Source organism: Macrotis lagotis, chromosome 1 (assembly GCF_037893015.1).
Source record: "Macrotis lagotis isolate mMagLag1 chromosome 1, bilby.v1.9.chrom.fasta, whole genome shotgun sequence".
In the NCBI taxonomy this organism is placed as follows: Eukaryota; Metazoa; Chordata; class Mammalia; order Peramelemorphia; family Peramelidae; genus Macrotis; species Macrotis lagotis.
The window spans coordinates 32,892,915-32,909,427 of record NC_133658.1 but is presented as its reverse complement, the minus strand read 5'-3'; the positions used below and the strand labels follow the sequence as shown (position 1 = coordinate 32,909,427).

Here is a 16,513-nt window from a genome sequence, read left to right as displayed (position 1 = left end):
TAGGATTTGAATTTAGTGGATTTAGTTCTAAATTGGTGAGTTCTCCTAGGAACCTCCATTGTAAGAAAGGGCCTGGATCCATCATGATGTATTCCTCTCTCTGACCTGTTTCAGATTGTCTGAACCTGGCCCCCATGGCCCTGTGGATGCTGGCACTCACCTTGTCCTATTCCACTATTTGTTTCATATATAAACACACACACACACACACACACACACGTATACATACACACATGTGGATATATGTGTATGTTTTATTATTTCCTTTGAATGTCCCTTTTAGTTCCTTTTTTCTTTGTACATGCATTTATTTTAAATATTTTTGTATTCCTATGGTTTTAGCTCCTTTTTAGTTTTATGCACATAAGCATATATTCTTGATAGTTTTGTTTTCCTTTTTAAATGTTGTTTTAGCTCTTTTATGTATATATGCATACATTTTTAATATTTTTGCTTTTTTACATGTTATTTTAGTTCCTTTTTAAAGTATTTATGTACATAGGCATATATTTGAAGTTTTTTCCTTGTATATGTTGTTTTGGGTTCTTTTTACATGTATATATGTCTATGTACAAATATATTTTTAATATTTTGTCTTTCTTTGTATATAGTTTTTAGTTCCTTTTTACTTTGTTTATGCATATATACAGTTTCTATTATTGTTTTCTTTTGTATATGCTGTATTTAGTCCCCTTTTATGTTGGTTACATATACATGTATATACGTATATATTTTAAAAATTGTTGTGTTCCTATTGTGTTGTTATACATGATCTAGCTCTAAATTTAATATTTTTGTTTTCCTTTTATATGCTGTTTATATACATATATTTTAAAAATATGTGTATATATATTTAATATTTTTATTTTCCTTTTTGTATGTTGTTTTAGTTCCTTTTTATGTTATTTATGTATATATGTCTATGTACATATATTTATTTTTCCTTTTTACATGTTGCTTTTAATTCCCTTTGATAGTATTGATGTATATGCATATATTTAAAAAGTTTTGTTTTCCTTTGTTTATATTGTTCTTAGTTCCCTTTTTATGTCATTTATGTATGCAATTTTTGTTTTCCTTTTTACATGTTGCTTTAAGTGTCACTTTTATGTTGTTTATGTATATATGTACATAAAGTTTCTAATATTTTGTTTTCTTTTGTATATGCTGTTTTTTAGTTCCCTTTTTATGCTGTTTATGTATACATGTTTATAGATACATACAGTTATGGTGATTATGTATATGTGCATATATTTTAAAAACTTGTTTTCCTTTGTCTATAAATGCCTCTATACAGGCATATATTTTTTAATATTTGGTTTTTCTTTGTATATGTTTTAGTTCCTCTTTGTATATAAATGCATTTATTTTTAAAATTTTTGTTTTCCTTTTTATTTTTTAGTACATTTTTATATTTATGTATATATAGTTTTTAATATTTTGTTTTCTTTTGCATTTGTTGTTTTTAGTTTCTTTTATAGTGTTTATGTATGTATGCATATATTTGGGAACATTTTGTTTTTTCTTTTTTATATGTTGTTTTTAGTTCCTTTTATGTTGGTTATATATATTTCTATTTAATATTTCTATTTTCCTTTTTATATATTATTCATTTACTTTTTATGTTGTTTATGTATATATCTATATATTTAATTTTTGTTTTCTTTTTATAAGTTGCTTTAGTTTCTTTTTATGTTTATATATATTTAAATAGTGATTTCCTTTTTACATGTTATTTTTAGTTCCTTTTATGTGATGTTTTAAGTATGTCTATATATGCACATTTTTAATGTCTGTTTTCCTCTGTATATGTTGTTTTACCCCATTAGGATCTAAACCCCTTGAAAACAGGGTTTTTTTTTTTGTTGATTCCTGCCTTAGCACAGTGCCTGTTCCAGGACAATGCATGCGATGCCCTCTGCTATTGCTCCTTCCTTCACATCTGTCCCCTCACCTCAATCACATAAAATACATAATTACAGCAATTGCTAGAATGCATGTACATTCTGAGGTTTGAAAACTGTCTTATACGTTATCTCATTTGGTTCCGTGCACAGCACGGAGTAGATTTTATTATCATCCCCATTTTGCAAATGAGGATACCAAGGTTGAAATTGGTTATGTGACTTGACTAGGATCAGTCACAGCTGAGAAATGTCTAAGGCAGGACTTGAATTTAGGTCTTCCAATGCTCTATCTGGAAGAAATAAAAGGACTGTACAGTCTTCCAGTAAGTATGACAAATTAGTTCCTTGATTTTTTCTCCCCCTGCTACTTCTGGGGGGAGGAAGGAAACTCCCTTCATCAAAGCAAAAAAGTATATCCTTGCACCCTTCAGTCCTGAGAGGACTTCCCCATTCCCCATGCATGCATCAAAGCCACAACTAGACAGAGGCCCCTCCTAAACCCAAGGTGAGAGAAATGAGGTGGAATTGGGGTTGGGCCAGAATTGAGGCCAAGTTAAAGTAAAGAAAAAGGATAAAGGGGAAAAGTGGGAGCAGGTAGTGGATGAAGGGATGAGGAAGGCCTGGAATAAGCTGCCCCAACTCCTTTGTTGATGCTGTTTCTGTGCTGGAAAACTCATCAGGTAAACACAAATCGGGTGCTAACTGTAAAATGGCCTTCTTAGTTGCCTCACCCTAAACTAAAAAACATACTGCAGGGAGTGCCATAATTTGGTCCCCCCATGGAGAGTCTCCAAGCACCTTACCTTTGCAGCTTTGGCATTTCTGATTGTAATCAGCTGTTGAGCAATTACAGACAGAACCTCTATATCGATCCGGTTGAACTCATCAAAACAGCACCAGGCTCCTGACTGAGCCAAGCCACTGAAGAATCTCCCCATCATCTGGAACAGAGAGAACACCATCTCACCAAGGGTGGCCCTTGCCAAATTTGGCATCATTTTAATTTTAACCTAAGTAATGAGGAAGTTGAGTTCTGCAGAAAAGAAACAGTTGGATGCTGGAATGAGAAAGACACATGTTAAAAACATTATTCAAAATCCAATTTCTACTCTCTTGCCAAATTTTTATTCTTTTCTACAAAAAATCTTCTTGATTTTGATGGCCTCTAAGGAAGCTAGAGAGCACCTAAGTTCTCATTGACAAGTGCCTCCTCGGTTGGACATCTGATTGAGTGACTTCAGACAACTGAGTGAAGTCTAGACTTCTTTCATCCTCCTCTTTATTTCCTTGCTCTTACCTTTCCACTCTCTCTCCAACAATGCCAGAAGGACGAAATCAATAGTATCAGAAATTAGAAAGAAAACAACCTATGTAAGCTGGGGAAAGAAGCATTATGATGGCTACTAAAATTTTGTCAAATCATTCACTTTGAAGATTGGCTATGAAATATGGACTGAAGCAGCACAGAATCATAGAATGGGTTAGACACTGGAAAACCAGTCATCTGAACTGTTACAGGTGGGGTGAACCAAATGACCTCAAAAGACTCCCCTATATGTAAGGTTCTGGAATTGTAACTCTCTAGAAAGGTTGATTTTAAGACAGGCAAGAATTGAAAAAATATTTATTAATCAAAGAATGGTATCCTTTGGACTTAAGTCTCTGTGGTCTATACAGAAGAATTATTGATCCTTGTATGCCCAATGTTTAGCAGTGTGTACATAGTACATTGCTGATATTTAAAGATTGTGAATGGATTGGCTGGTGGTGAAGATATGTTCTGCCTGCCATATTTTGATCATTTAGAAGATCTTAGAAATGCAAAGGTTGCAAGTTTGGGCTAAAATGTTAGGAGACAGATGAAAAAGTCTGTTGAGTTGTAATGAGGGCCTCAATTAGAGTGGCTATTGTCTTAGTGGAGAGAAGGGGGGCAATGTGAGAAATGTTATGGAGGTAGAATGGTTAAATTTGGAAACTGATTAGATTTGGCAGGGCAGGAGTATGAGAGCATAGAAACTGAGACAATTTCTAGGTTGGGAACTTGAGTATCCTTGACAGAAATAGGGAAGGTAGGAGAAAAGGGGAGGTAGCTAGGTGGCACAGCAGACAGGGTGCCAGTCAGGAGGACTCTTCTTCCTGAGTTCAAATCCAGTCTCAGACACTTTCTCCCTCTGTGATTCTAGGTAAGTCACTGAATGCTAAGTGCCTTGGTTTCTTCATTTGTAAAATGAATTGCCGAAGGAAATGGCACTCTATTATCTTTGCCAAGAAAACCCAAATGGGGTCATGAAGGGTTTGACAGGACAGAAATTACTGAATGAAAACAACAGGAGCATTTAGTTCAGAAGGAGAGGATAAATTCAATGTTGGATACGTTGAACTTAAGATAGCTTGTCCCAAAATGTGGTTATTATGACAAAGTCACTTGATACTCCCCCACCTGCACCCCCAACTTCATCTTCACTTCAAATTCCAGGTGTTATTGATGAGCATCTCAGAAAAGAGTCTGGACAAAGAACATTCCCTTTGCTGAAGCTTTAAAACAAGGCCAAATGATTCCTGAAATGTCCATTTACCTGGTGTTGGTTAGAGCTGCTTCAATGCTAGATACTTCTAGGTATCCTGATCTTGTCTTCCCCTAGGCCCTGCTTCCTTTTGTGTCCTGTTTCCCCTTTTCGATTGTAAGCTTGTTGAGGGCATAGCACAGTGACTGATACATCATAAATGTTTAATATTTATTGGATTAGATTGAATTGGCTCTTGGGGATGGGTTCAAGCTGGCTCTGCACAGCCCTGGTTTAGGCCTATTACATCCTGACTTAGTTTTTTAATAGACTCCTTATTAGTCTCCCTACCTGAAGTCTTCCGCTTCTTTACTCCTCCGTACAGACACCAAACTGATAATCCTCAAACAGAGACTGTGTTTCTGTCACTCCCATGTTCAAGAAGCTTCAGTGGCTCTCTATTGCCTCTGGTATAAAAAACAAACCTGGCTCTGACCTTCAAGCTTCCTTTGTCACTCCCTCTTTCACACTCCATTTCTATGTGTTTGTCTCCTTAGATCTTGAGCTCCTTGATGGCAAGGACTGTCTCTGCTCTTCTGTGTATTCCTCAGCACGTAACAGCTATTGGAAGCATTTAATTAGAGGCTGCCAAAGTGACAAATTGACTGTCTCAGACAAATTGACCTATTTGCCATTCTTTGAAAGTGACTTTCTGTCTTCCACCTCTACATCTGTGATGCCATCCCCTTTTACCTTCACCTCTTAGAACCCTTGGAAACCTTCAGGGATCCTTCAGTTGCCATCTTCTACAAAAGTTCCTTCTTGAATCTCCCAACTTCACCTCCCTTATGCTGTTTTTATTTTGTATTTACTCGTTACACATTATTTTTCTCTCATTGAATGCAAAACCCAGGAGGGCAGGAACTATTTCACTGTCTTTCTCCCTCCAATACGTAGCAGGGTTCCTGGCATACCAAGGTGTTTAATTAATGTTTCCTGGATTGAATTTAATCGGACCAAGAGACAAAAAAAAAGATACTGCTATGAATGTAAGCACGATCTTCCTGATTAAAAAGCAATTCCCCAGCAAAGAAAACAGGAGATCAAAGAAACTGAAAAAGTTTCACAGAGAGTGAATTTAGGCAAAGAAAATCAGTATTCTATGGGAATATATGATATACAATATATCCTATGTAATATATTATGATATATATAATAGAATATTCAGCATAACTAGAATTGAAATTTGATTACTGATGGATATAGAAATCTTAAGAAATTTGATGCAGAACACCAATATCTAAAGAAAAAAAATCACCCAAAGGGAAATGAAAAGACATAGGGTGTTAGGTAGTTGCATATAATGAACAATGATTTGTGTGCAATAGAATCATCAGAGGCTAAACAAATTAGATCTATCATGGGAAGAGAGTGAAAGATAGGTCTGGGACTTTGCTAGTTAGCCATACAATAAGAAAAGAACCTGAAGATGGCAGCCATGACATGCCAAACCTAAAGCTTTTGTGATTTTGCTCCTAAATATTTCTGCAAGTGATTGAATAAGGCTTTGACTTTGCAAGGTGATTAGACCCTAGAATTAGAATGATGACCTTTGAGATATACTAAGCTCTTAGTTGGCCATATTCCTAGGAATCATTGGAAAAGTATCTTTATGTCTTAAAGAAAATAAAATATGGGGGGGGTCCTCTATTTGGGTTAGTGAGCCCAGAATAATCATTACTCGGTGGTTTCTAGACATATACTATCGTCATCTGGGAACACTTTTTCTTTTGGATTTGTCAAGGCAATGGGGTTAAGTGGCTTGCCCAAGACCACACAGCTAGGTAATTATTAAGTGTCTGAGACCGGATTTGAACATAGGTACTCCTGACTCCAGGGCCAGTGCTTTATCCACTGCGCTACCTAGCCACCCCTTGGGAACACTTTTGATCATCAACTAGATGATTATGGAAATTTGAAGACAAACAGGATGTTATACTTGTCCTTCATTTATTTATACCACAAGGTTAATCTTTTCAAGGAACTATGAAATTAGAACATGTGTTATAAGAACAATATAGCATCCTAGGTTATGCAATGCTGGTTCATGAATTGGCTCTCATCAGTTTCATCTTTTTTTTTAATTCCCATTCTTGAATGCTGTAGGGGTGTTGTTTCCTAAGATGATATTTAAGACTAGAGAGTGATTTTGTGCAAATAAACTTCATCTTTGTAGAATCCAGTTGTGCCAGGAATTTGAATGTTCCTGGGGAGACCAAGGGAGCCATTGTGAGTGAGTTGGAGTTTATTTCAACTATGCCCAATCCCGCTTAGTTCAGTCCACCGAGTTTCATCCTCTGGCCCTTAGAGATCTACTTTTATAAAACCACTCAACAGGAATGAAAAAAACCTCCAGCATTAAATGATAGCATTCATATATGGACACTGTACCTTATAGTCCAAACCATCGGAACAGTTAAACACCACACACTGAATGGCTAGTGCTTTGGCCAGATCTTTTGTGGTCTCAGTTTTTCCTGTGCCTGCAGGTCCAGCTGGAGCTCCCCCCAGGTCAAGCTGCAGGGCTCCCATTAGACAGAGGTAGCAGCGATCCTGAGGAAGTTAATAGTAACAACAAGGATTTATGAAGCATCTGCTGTGTGCTAAGCACGATACAAAGAAAGGCAAAAGGCAGTCTGTGTTCACAAAAAGTTCAGAGTCTAATGGTGAAGACAACAAGCAAATGACCATGTATGAAGAAACTACAGTCAGGGTAAACTGAAGAAAATCAAAAAGAGAGGAAATGGAATTTGATTAGCTTTATTATTTCCTTCATTCCTTCTTTCCTTACTTTCTTTTTCCCTTCCCCTCCATCCCTCAACCACTCAGTGAATTTTCCCTGGTTGTTCCCATGTGTGGAATTATCTGCCTCCTGGCTTTCCTGGTTCCCTTAAAATCTTGGTTAAAATCCCACTTTCTGCAAGAAATATTTGGTGATCCTCTTTAATGCTAGTTTTATTCTCTGTTTATCTCCTAGATAGATGGTGCAGTGGGTAGAGTTGGACCTGGGAGTGAGGAGAATTTGAATTAAGTTTCAGCCTCTGACACCTACAAGCTGGATGACCCTGGGAAAATCACTTAATCCTGTTTGTCTCAGTTTCTTAAACTATAAAATGGGGGGGATGATAACAGCACCTACTTATCAGAGTTGTTGTGAGGAACAAATGAGATAATATTTGTAAAGTACAGTGCCTGACACATAGTAAGCACTATATAAATTTCAGTTATCATCATTATCATCATCACCATCCTCACCTTCATCATTCCCATCACCATCATCATCACCATTTTCATATTCCCATCACCATTCTCATCATGACCACCACAACCATCACCACCACCACCACCTTCATCACCACTACCATCACCATCACCATCACCATCACCATCACCATCACCATCACCATCACCATCACCATCACCATCACCATCACCATCACCATCACCATCACCATCACCATCACCATAACCATCACCATTTGCTCATAGTTGTTTGCCTAAGATCTTCTCATTTGAGTTTTTCCAGGGAGGGGACTGTTTTGAACCCTCTTTGCACCCTCAGCACTTTGGACAGTGCTGATTATTGAGAAACATAGTACTTTAAATGCTTGGATATTGATGCTGCTTACTTGTGACTTTGGCCACTAGAGAAAAAGCTCCAGGGGTAGCTTTTCAGGGAAGTGAATGTCATCCTTTAATTTGAATATTCTAGATAAAGGAGGGATGTTTCATAAACATCTAATGAAGATCTTAGCCAATGAGACCTGGGTGAAGCAGCAAAGTCAATCTGAAACAGACCCTCAAAGTGGAAAAGGCTTCAAAGGGCCCCAAGAGATGGATTGACTTCCTGTAGCCAAGACTCAGCCTCTTCAGCTTTGAGGAGGCAACATGCCAGGATACTAGCCATTAGTAGATCAGGATTATCCAGAGCTATTCATTCATGATCAGCAGTGAAGGCATGGAGGCACTACCGTTGTAGTAGTTTGGGGTTTAAGTACCCACATAGATGGAGGCAAAGAATTTCTGTAGTCAAATTTCTTAGGTAATCTTTAATATATAATATTAGTATTGGGATTGAAGATTAGAACTGGGATTTCATTGGAAAAGAGAACTCCTAAGTAAAGCCTGGGACCTGTGCAACATATTGTCTTATAGAGTTGCCTAGAGCAAAGGTGTCACTGGGCCACATGAGGTCCACAACACTCTTAGGAGTGACCCAAACCAGATGAAAATGTAAGTTCCTGAGACCATGGATTAGTGGCTCCCATTTCTGTTTGAGTTTGAAGCTGCTAGCCTAGAACACTACATATAAAGGTCCTGCCAAAGTTTACATACAATCAGAAATAAGGTTTGAATCTAGGTCTTCTTGGTCCCAAGGACAGTTATTTATGCTCATCCTGACTCCACAAATAGTAAATAAAAAATTAACTTACAGTGAGGGGGGTAATCACCAGTCTGGGGCATGCACCGAGGTACTCGTAGCCATATGTATATTGAGAAAGGGCCATTTTGGCCACACAGTTATCCAGGTCAAGATCCCAATAATAACGAAGCTGTCTCTGCCATTCAAAGCAATCAGAAGTAGTCACCTATCCAGGAGATACAAAGCAAGAAGATGATAGATTTTCTTACAGAATTGAATTCTGAGTGAATTTCCAGTAGTTAATGTGGGGGTTATTACTTTTAAATAAGGGAATTACCTTTGTTTCCACGAGTTCACTGACAATATCTCTTGCATGGACATCAATAGTAATTAAGGCCGTGATGATGTTTCTGTGTAATTTGGGAAGATTGCCTCGGACCAAGCCTGCCAAAGCATTTAATCTCTAAAATGAAAAAAGAAATCTGAACATTACTTTCTGGCTCCGTGGAAAACAGCTTTCTGCCCAACTTTGATGACTCTTGAGGAGAAAGTGAATCTGATGACCTTGCACAGCTGATTCATATATTTATGTGCACTTCAGGAGACTGATGCCTTTGGTGCCTTTGGACTTCTTTGAAAAATGAAGGTGCACTATCACCACCATCAATTTTGCTGTAAGAGGTTAGAATAGATTCCCTTATATTTAGTGTACTCAAAGACCCTATGGCCCTGTGATCCCATGATTGAATATCCCATGAATCTATACTAAGGCTAATATGATGGTGATGATGAGGAGGAGAATGATGAGGATGAGCATAAATTGTTGATCATCAAAGCCAGAAATAGCATTTTTGACAACAAGAGGTGTTTTGAAAGCGCTTCATACTCTGATCAGAAGACACATTTGTATAAGAGCCAATAAACTAAGATTCTCTCTTCATTTTCTCCAGGGTCCCTTTGGATTAAAAAAAAAAAACAGGAGCAAAATGGGTTTACTAGGTGAGCAGGAATTGTTTTTCACCACACTTTATCTCAATATGGTTTCTTCCCTCACTTGTTCTAAGAATCATCAACCACTTAGATTTCATATTCTTTGAAAAGCAAAAGCAAATTCATGGAAATGAACAATTCCAAAACCCTTGAAGGTTTTATTTATTTTGTTGGCCTGATTGATCTCAGAGAATTTTGGAGGCTGTAGATTTACAAATCTAGAGATGTAAATTATGATCTTGAGTTGCTCAGGATGAAAAGAAACATGGGGATAGGAAAGTGTTTTGAATGTTATCCATATGGTTCTTGTCTAGGAGAGAGAGAGGCAAATGACTTCTATAACCCACCATTTTTGTCCCCCTTCCCCCCCACCAAAAGCCTTTAATTTTGTCTTAGTTTTCTGATTTTGTTCTCATTTATTTATTTGTTCTAGGAAAAAATCAAAACCAAAACCAAAATCTTTAGCATAAATTAATCTTAATAAAAATCCTTCAAAACTTATTTCCCATTATATATAGGAATGAGCATCAATAATCATTTATTGAACACTAGTTTTATGTCAGATACTGTTATAATAAGTCAAGTTCTGGGGATATAAAGAAAGGCAAGAACACCCAGTCCTTGTCCTCAAGGAGCCTACAGTCGAGTGAGGAGATGACATACAAACACACACATACATGCATATATGCACACATACATACAAATATACAAGATGAAAGCAGTGTATCTGGAGAGTGAGCTTATTCTTTTTGCTATAAGTTTCTCCCAAACCCTGTAAACAATTACCTTATGCTCACTTTGCATATCAATATGAAGATATGCTGCCTCCCCTGAGAGAACACAAGTTCCTTGAAATCAAGAATTATTTCATTTCTTTCTTTTATATCCTCAGAACCTAGTACTGTCTCAGGTGAACAATTAGCCTCTACTAGGTGCTTTTTAGGTAGCAAAAACAACTCTGCCCTCCAGGTGTTTTCAGTCTAATGGTGGTGGAGGTAGAGCAAATAACAAATAACTTATATATAATATACATACACGTATATAAACAGGTATATACAGAATAAAGGAGGAGGGTAGGAAAAGGTGGGATTATAGCTGAGAGTAGAAGGAAGCTGGGGAAGCTAAGAGGCCAAGATGCATGCCAGGGATGGGAGGTAGTCCAAGAATATGCCCACCATGTAATGTGGGAGGGACAGTCTTGAGGCCAGGGTCATTGGGTGTACAGTGAGAGGTGTAAGGTAGGAGAAGACTGACAAAGTAGGAGGGGATTGGGTTGGGAAGGGCTTTAACCATTAAATAGGATTTTAACCTTCCAAAGCCCTTTCTAAATACTTGGGTGGATGGTTGACCTTTGTTCTAGAAGAGGACTAAAATAACACCACTGGAGTCAAGGTATAGTCAAGTGTGCCTGACTGTGGCTCTTCCAAATAGGCCCTTCATAAGTGCTCGCTGACTGTTTGATAAAACACCCATTCATGAAATAATGCAAGTTTACATGAAGATTTGAAACTTTTTAAAGATTGAAAGTTAATGAACTCGAACAATTCTGACACTAGTCCTCTAAGCTTCTTTATGTTCCTCCTTACTCTCCCAAAACTCACCTCAAAGTTTGTTTTTTCAAACTCTTCTACTGCTTGCAAGTGATCGGTGTCTTCTCCTTCCAAGCACTCAGTCAAGTCTCGGCACCACATGATTTGAGAAATGGTCAGCACAACCTGCAACAAAACACCAACTTGACCAATGCCAAAAGGCCCACAGCAACTGTGCAGAAAGGCAGTACAAGTGACAAGGAATTACCTGGGAAGGATGGCCAGCTACCACCCACTCGATCCGGACCTTGCACTGGTAATCAGCAATGGCAGCTTTACTTAGGCGTCTCAGGGATGTGAACATGGCTTCTTCTACCTTGCCCAACCAATCTTCTACATTTCCTCGAGCCTTCAGGCCTTTCCCCAGGCCAACCTAGGAGAGAATTGTGGCAACTGGGAGACCCACCATATAAGAGCTGCCTGGCTTCTGTGAGAAATGAATTATTTCCCTACTATTTAATGACTAATTATTGAATCAAGACCAAGGTTTTTTTCACCTTTTCTACTTCCTCATCCAGAAACCAATCAATGTGGGAAATCTCTCTTAAAGATTTATCCAGGCCAAGATCTAATCAGAAAGTAAAAGAAATTCTAAGGTGTATTCTGTGTTTGCTCAGACAGGTCTGGAAAAATGCTGATTCTCCCCATTATTGAATGGTGATAACTGAAGTTGATATTTCAAGATCTGAGTGACCTAAATCACATATCACTTCTCATTTCATTTGTCAATCAGAGTTGATTAGACACCCCGATTAATACCCACTCTTCCAAGGGCATATAAACTATGAGTCCACAGTCATGAGGAGTCTTTGGCCTAAGAGTGTCAATCAAATGAACATCCTGTATGTATTGGTCTTATTAATAAAAATGATTAAATTATTCATAAACTATGTCTCAGATATTTTAAAAATGTTATGGCTATGTTATGTTATGTCATAATTATGGCTATCCACAAAGGATGATAACTCTGGATTCTTAATAAGGAGCTTCCTCATTTGGGCCCACATGATAGGATTCTAGTCATGATCTGACTCTCCGTTTTGCCAGTAAGTAAATTTATCTGGGTAAGTTTATATGTTCTGTATCTATCTGTTTTTAATGCTGAAGTTTCTAATTTTCACTTTCACTAGCATGGAGTCCTTGTAACACAAGACTACAGGGTCAGGAGGTAACACAAATGAAACTATTGAAAAGAAATTCTATTTGAATTAAATTGAATTTTGGGGGGTTCTGGCAGAGATTATTTAAATTTCTGCTGACTGGGGGCTTGAATTCGCTTTGGAATTGGAAGCCTGAACCATTTCAGACTTACTGTAATTAAACAAGCATGGTCCAAAATCTCTTGCAGGAGAATTCCCCTAAATTCAGGAACTGAATTGTTCTGCTAAAGAGAGTTTGGGGAGGTTCTATTTAAGAGGACTTGATATTGGAACTAAGGCAAGCTACGAGAATACTAACTCTTGTAAAAATGATGATATTTTGAGGAACACATGTGACTAAGATGACAAAAAGGGAAAATGATCAATGTTGGAAAGGTTGTAGGAAGATTGGGACATTAATGCACTGTTGGTGGAGTTGTGAACTAATCCAATCATTCTGGAGAGCCATATGGAACTATGCCCAAAGAACAATAAAACTGATCATAGCCTTTGGCCCAGTAACACCCCTACTAGGCATACATCCAGAAGAAATCATAAAAAATGGGAAAAGTCACACATGTTCAAAAATATTTATAGCACATCTTTTTGTAGTGGCAAAGAACTTTAAACTGAGAGTTGCCCATCAACTGGGAAATGACTGACAATGTTATAGAGTACTATTGTTTTATGAGAAATCATGAGTGATTGGACTTTAGAACAACATGGAAAGAAGGGAAAAGGGAAAAGAACTAAGGGGACACAGTACACATTAATAACAACATTGTGAGTTGATCAGCTATGATGGATGTGGCTTCTTTCAGTAGTTCAATGATGGAAAAAATAACACTGGGAGACAAAGCCATCCAGAGGGGGAAAAGTACCACTGAATCTGAATGTAAACCATATTCACTTTTTAAAAAACTTCTTATGTTTTTCCTTCTTATCTCATGGTTTTCTTTCTTTGCCCTTAGTACTAATTCCTCTTATACAAAATGATTAATATGTAAAGATGTTAAACACAAATGTACCTGTACAACTTTTACCAGAGTTTTTGCTGCTATGGGGAGGGAGGAGGGAAGGGAGGGTGGTAGAAAAATGTTTAACTTATAAATTTGCAAATGGATGAATACTGTAAAACTACCATAGCATGTAAGTGGGAAAATAAAATAAAATAAATTGTCAATTAAAAAAAAAGAAAAAAAGATTCTGCCCAAGAGGAAGAAGTCCTTTTAGGGTATTCTGATAGAGGTGTGTCAAAGAAATTAGGCTAAGGGTAGATCAGGTGTGTTGCTGATAAAAAAAAAGTTTCTGAGCAGAAGGAGGAGGCAGAGAGGTTTTAAAAAAAAAAGTAGGGTAGAAAGTTCTCCCTAGAAAACAGTTTTACAAGTTCGTGGACTTAGACATGAATATGAACATGGATCCCTGTACTTAATGACCTCTAAAGTCCTCTGTAGCCCTATAGGTAGGAGGCCCTAAAGTTCAAATCTGGTCTCAGACACTTAACACATAATACTTAACTAGCTGTGTGACCCTGGGCAAGTCACTTAACCTCATTGCCTTGAAATAAATCATTTTTTTGCAAGGCAATGGAGTTAAGTAGCTTGCCTAAGGCCACACAGCTAGGTAATTATTAAGTGTCTGAGGTTAGATTTGAACTCAGGTACTCCTGACTCCAGGGCTGGTGTTCTATCCACTGTGCCACCTAGCTACCCCTGAAATAAATAAATTATAAAAAAAGAAAAGAAAAAGAAAATAGTTTTAATCACAACTTTTGATTTCTGAGATCTCTTTGGTTTGTCTCTGTGTCTGTCTGGGTGAAGTTTTCTATCATTAGCTTGTTAAGTGAGAGAATTGAAAAAGCAGTCATGAAACTCCACAGGGACTTAGTTTGGAAGGTGGCATCAGAGAAGGAATCTTAATCTCTGAGTACAAAACACCAAATTATCATTTCCAAGATGATAACATTTTAATTTGAGCAGCCCATAGCTTGGTTAAAATCTGAAAAGGCAAATTCTTAAGAGTAAACCCAATATCACAAAGGAAGATTAATTAAAGAATATCTTAAAGTTACTTGTATTATACTTAAATTAAATCTGGAAAACTGTCTCCATCTCTCCTCTTCCCCTCTTCCCCCCCCCCAATATAACTGACATCAAGGCAATGTGTTTAAAATCAAAGTTTTTATCTTTGAAAACATTTTTGATCAGGGCTTTTATATGGTAACCTTAGATGCAATCACATTAGGATTTCAGTGATTTGTTTAGGATGTATATTAACATTGGAAAGACTGTTTTTTTTTAAATAAGTGAAGAGTGTGAGAGAAATACATCTCTTGAATTGTAAATTACTGTTATTCTCTCCAGATTCTAAAAAGGTAAAAAAGGAGCAGGACTAAAAGGAGGGTGAGTTTGATTTTTAATTTAGAAAATTCTTAAATAGGTAGTGAAGCCTTTTATAATCTGTTATGGGGGACTTCCCGCCAAGATGGTGGAGAGAAGACAGGCACAGTTCTCAAGTCCTGATCTTTCCCCATCTATGATATGAAACAAACCTCTTAACAGAAATCCGACCCACAAAACCAGAAAGAAAAGCTAGGAGAAAGAACATCTACCTCAGGATTTGTCTTCCACATCTGTGGGATAAGGGAGTAGGCCTCAATCAAGGTCACAGACACTCCAGAGAAAGCAACCAGCACCTTCTACTGGCCATCTGGAGAAATAGCACTCAATGAATAAAGCCTCTAGGGATCCCAATACCAGACTTCTGTGAACCAGCCCCTCCCCAACTCAAGGTCTTAGAAAAATGAAGAAAGGTCAGTGGAAAGGTGGATCCATAGAAAAATTCTTGGAAGGAAAAGACCCTAATTCAGGGAGACCTAGAACCTCTGAGGAGAATATGATCTGGTCTCCAGCACAGAAAGATTTCCTTGAAGAAATAAGGAAGGAGTTTAAAAATCAATTGGAAAATTTGGGGAAAGAAACCCAAGAGAAGATTGGCACCTTGCAACAAGAAAACAAATCACTGGAAAAATACAACTGGACAAATACAAATGAAAATAATTCTCTCAGATCTTCAATTGGACAAATACAAAATGAGAATAAATCTCTCAGATTCTCAATTGGGCAAATGCAAAAAGAAAATCATTCTTTCAAAACCTCAATTGATCAAATGGAAAGCTCTTTCAAAAGTAGAATTGAGCAAGTGGAAAAGAAGTTGCAAAAGGTAAATGAAGAAAACTCCTCCCTAAAAAAAATGGAGTCTGCAGAAACTAATGATTCCATGAGACAGAAAGAGCCTGTTAAACAAAATCAAAAAATAGAAAAAATAGAAGAAAATGTAAAATACCTCATCAGCAAAACCACTGACCTTTAGAATAGATCAAAGGGGCAACCTGAGAATTATTGGACTTCCTGAAAACATATAAGAGAAAAAAAAGCCTGAACTTAATATTGCAGGATCTAGTGATGGAAATTGCCCCAATATCATGGTACCAGAGGGCAAAGTAGTTATTGAAAGAATACGTTGATCCCCTCCAGAAAGAGATCCTAAAATGAAACCACCAAGGAATGTTGTGGCTAAATTCCAGAACTCAGATAAAAGAGAACATCCTACAAGCAACCAGAAGGAAACAATTTAAACACCAAGGAGCCATAGTACAGATTATGCAGGACCTAGATGCATCAACATTAAGGGATTGAAGGGCCTGGAATGAGATATTCTAAAGAGCAAAGGAGCTAGGAATACAGCCAAGAATTCACTATCCTGCAAAGGTGAGCCTTCTTTTTTTCAGGGTAAAAGATGGACATTTAATGAAATGGAAGAATTCCAAAACTTCCTGATGAAAAGACCAGAGCTAAATAGAAAATTTGGACATCAAACCAGAGGTTCAAGAGACACATGAAAAGGTAAAAAAAGGAAAAAGGGCGGGGGTAAAGGAAAAAAACTGCTATCCAATAAGTTG

General features: G+C 37.3%; 1 protein-coding gene across 6 annotated transcripts in view; it reads right to left on the bottom strand.

The window, feature by feature from the left end:
* The window catches only part of DNAH6 (dynein axonemal heavy chain 6), a 227,602-nt gene that overhangs the window by 124,908 nt on the left and 86,181 nt on the right, over positions 1–16,513 (bottom strand). For all 6 annotated transcript variants that reach the window (XM_074196146.1, XM_074196126.1, XM_074196152.1 and 3 more), the window contains 6 exons: positions 11,622–11,786; positions 11,426–11,539; positions 9,172–9,297; positions 8,905–9,060; positions 6,863–7,024; positions 2,711–2,848 (listed from right to left, as the gene is read on the bottom strand). In XM_074196146.1, the coding sequence (XP_074052247.1) occupies positions 2,711–2,848; positions 6,863–7,024; positions 8,905–9,060; positions 9,172–9,297; positions 11,426–11,539; positions 11,622–11,786 (861 nt within the window). The remainder of the gene's footprint in view (positions 1–2,710; positions 2,849–6,862; positions 7,025–8,904; positions 9,061–9,171; positions 9,298–11,425; positions 11,540–11,621; positions 11,787–16,513) is intronic.